General features: G+C 43.4%; 2 protein-coding genes across 2 annotated transcripts in view; one reads left to right on the plus strand and one right to left on the minus strand.

Annotated features, from left to right (window-relative positions):
* Window positions 1-232: 232 nt before the first annotated feature.
* LOC101307599 lies at window positions 233-2,599 on the plus strand. Its single transcript, XM_004301763.1, has 2 exons — window positions 233-1,429; window positions 1,745-2,599. The coding sequence occupies exons 1-2, from the start codon at window positions 233-235 to the stop codon at window positions 2,597-2,599; spliced, it is 2,052 nt and encodes a 683-aa protein (XP_004301811.1).
* Window positions 2,600-3,130: 531 nt separating this feature from the next.
* LOC101307795 (uncharacterized transporter sll0355-like) overlaps window positions 3,131-3,538 on the minus strand; it is a 5,382-nt gene continuing 4,974 nt past the window's right edge. The window contains exons 5-6 of the mRNA XM_004300432.1: window positions 3,387-3,447; window positions 3,131-3,275 (exon numbers count right to left, since the gene is read on the minus strand). Coding sequence (XP_004300480.1) covers window positions 3,173-3,275; window positions 3,387-3,447 — 164 coding nt within the window. The 3' untranslated portion in view covers window positions 3,131-3,172. The remainder of the gene's footprint in view (window positions 3,276-3,386; window positions 3,448-3,538) is intronic.

Raw genomic sequence — 3,538 nt, forward strand, 5'->3', positions numbered from 1 at the left:
GGCTATATTTAACAGAGATGTCAGCCCCACTCATGTATCCAAAATTCAAATTCTCGACGCCCTCTTAAATGAATCCTCAATTGCCCAGTTTGAAAATGTCTCTCGGGTAAAGGGCCACCATGTCTTCGATCGCCTAATCTATATTACAATTCGAAATCCCCTCTTTCTTTGTCATTCACATTTCTCAAACCAGCCGACTCGCTCAGTCTGTTCTCTGTAACCCAGCAGCTACATGGGTTCTTGTTTCAGCAAGAAGAAGGGCTCCTCTCCTCCTGCAGTTGCTGATTATGTGGCCATTTCTTCAGCACCAGCACCAGCAGCGCTAGCGGTGGCTGATTCCAAAGTAAAGCCGTCAGTGTCGTCCGTGCCAGCAAAACAAGAACAAATCGGAGAAGAAAGCAAAGTCAAAAAGGAGATATTCATCATCAAGCACCGCAAGAGCCACGATGATAGAGACAGGCAACAAAAAGCTGATGGGGTTGCAGCCTCTGCTCCTATTGCTACTGCCCCTACCACCGATAGTTGTAACCAAGTCTTCATGGATGACAAGAAGGCTGCAGAGGCATCTACGGGCACGGGAGTCCGTGTCAGGACATCCAGCTGCAATAAAGAAGAAGTGGATGCCATACTTATACAGTGTGGAAGGCTAAGCCGCAGCTCTTCTGGGAAGGCTGCTTCTTCTTCCTCCGCTTCTTGTGACCGCGGCAAAAAGTACTCTGGATCGAAGAGGAGCTATGATTTCGACAACTGTGAGAATGACTATCAAGTCGCTGCAACTTCTGAGGATGCCAAGAATAATGATGATCTTTCCGATGAGAAAACCCACCACCACCGGCAACGCCACCGCCAATCCCCAAGGCATTCTCCTTCTCAAGGGAGGAGGAGGACCCCCAGCAGAGAAAGAAGCCAGCAGCAGCGATCCAGCAGCCGAGAGAGACGAACAAGTAGATCCCCTGGAAGACGCTTATCAATGGAGCAAAACAACCCCAATTGTAATGCTAACACTACAGCTACTGCAACTGCTAATGTTAATCCTGACACTAATGGCACTAGTAGGCCCGGAAAGATGAAGATGGTTTCAGTTCCTGCCACCGTGATGGACAAGAACAGCAATGGGGAATCAGCGACCACTGGTTCCATCAAGCGGATTTCAGTGAAGAGAAATGCTGGTGATGCAGTAAATGTAACGGTGGGTTCAAGGACTGCCGCATCACCCCGTTCTCAGTCCCCTGCAAGAGGAGGAGCAAATGCTAAAGCATCCAATGACAGTCTGCAGCCTTCACTTAGCCGCAGCTCTTCAAGAAAAGCAGAGCAATCTCCCTACAGAAGGAATCCATTGAGTGAACTCGATCCCAATTCCCTTGCATATCCGCAAGCGCATATCAACAACACCAACAACAAGAGTTCTTGCAATGTTCTGAATCAGCTGGTATTGTCATTTCCTCTATTACTAGTTTGCTATTTTTCCTATTAGGTGGCTCTATTCATTCATCTTTCTACTTGTTGGCTAGTAAGGAGCAACCGAGCAACATTGCTACTCCCTTTGGAAAATATTGTGTATTATGTTTCTGTGCAGTTGGAAGTGAGTTTGAACTACTTTTTCTTGCCTTGACGAAGATAGTAGTTTTCTTCCATGTTATTACTTGAATTGACAGGACTGCATTAGACTTCAAAAAAAGGAAGGAATGCCATCATGTCAACTTTATTTGTCAGTTACTTTGAACAGAGCTATCTCTTATTGCAGAAACCAAACGTCGAGATTACCTGTAACAAAATTATTACTCAAGGGATTAACTACAGAAGCAGCACCGCAAGTAGTGCAATGGACAACAAAGTTGTGGAACCAGCAGGAGCCTCAGGGGTTGATTGCCTAAAACATCAGACATTGACAAGAAGCAGGTCCTCTAGGCGATCCAGAGACCTAGACATCAATCCCCAAACCCTTTCCAATCCTCCGCCATCATATACTAGGCTATTGCTTGAAGACATACAGAATTTCCACCAGCAGAGCTCCAATGCCGCTGTAGTATCACTCCCGCAGTGTGTGACAAAGGCTTGCTCCATCCTAGAAGCTGTTGCTGACCTCAACTCTACTACAAACTTCTCCGCGGACAGGAAGAGCCCCTCAATAGATCAAATAAACAAAAGTTCATGCTACTACAACTGTTCGCTGGATGCTAATCCTGTTCCAAGGAAAGATATTCCTTTTGTGGAGTCTGAGGTACTTGTTGGAGATGATTTAGTGGCGCCAAGCTTCCACAAGTATGTGACAGTGAGAAGGGGAGGGACAGATATGGAGGACCAAGAATCATCTGGTAGCAACAGCTTTGTGAGTGGTTCTCAACAACCCCAATGGGGCTTGTCTTCTTCATGGGAACCCAATTCAGCTGACTCCACTGATTGCTGGACTTCGAGGTCCAGCACCAGAGAGGATGATCAAAATTTTGATATGGATGAAGCAGCCAGGAGGAGACTGAGCCGGAGAAAGACAGATGGACAGAACACGCAGAGTAGTTGTGGGATCGGACGCGGCAAGCTTGCAGCCGCTAGTAAAGGTCTTCCCATAATGCCAGTTGTTGCAGCTGCTGCATCCACGTAAATTTATTGATAGGTTGTTCATCAATTTCAAGAACTCTCCATTGTGTTTGCAGTTGCATACTTGCAACTGTTTTCTTCTTTTATTTGAAGTCACATCTCTTTCAAAATTGAACTTCGTTTTTCTCCTGTGATTTCTTCGTTTGATAAATTAAACCCATAAGTTCTGTTCATCAGTATCCTTGAACTATAATGAATCTTCTGTGTAGTGAGTGATTAAGAAACACAAGTTATGTCTCTCAACACACCTGACCACCATAATTTCCATCAACTCACCATAGTTTTGTACAGATAACCTGGACAACATCATCTCACTGTACAAATAATTACCACGACCCAAGTGCTTCTCCTGGAGTAGAGCGTAGCTGAAACTATTAAATGGTACAATAACTGTGCAATGTCAATATGGCAGTGAAATACGACGCACAAAAGGTTCTAAAAGATATATGCTCCAAGAATATCATTACAATAATCTGTCAATCTGATGTGCTTTCTTCGTATATTAAAAGTTGTAACGAATGGCTAGTAATCCGAATTTCTGTCGTTCCCCTTCTTTGTACATTATTGATTATATTCTTCATTTAACAATAGTTCTGTAGTTAACCAAGTATATTGCAACAATAGTAATCATGGCTCCACCCAGTTGCAAGGGTGAGAAGGTCTCACCAAGATATAGAAACCTGCAGTTTAGTTAATGGAAATGGAGAATCAATATCAGATGAAAAGAACTTATCAATAATTACTAGTAGGTGTTGTCTACAATCCCTTTTCTATTGATTTGATGATCTTACCCAAATATCGAAGCAAACATTGGGGTTAGAAAGGTGAGGGAGCTGAGTTTTGTCAGGCTACCTGAAATATATCAAAAATAGCATATATGGTCATCTAAGTTACTATTTTACTAATAAAGTTCTGACCAGGAAAAAGAGAAAAAAAAAAAAAA

Source organism: Fragaria vesca, linkage group LG5 (genome assembly GCF_000184155.1).
Source record: "Fragaria vesca subsp. vesca linkage group LG5, FraVesHawaii_1.0, whole genome shotgun sequence".
Classification (NCBI taxonomy): Eukaryota; Viridiplantae; Streptophyta; class Magnoliopsida; order Rosales; family Rosaceae; genus Fragaria; species Fragaria vesca.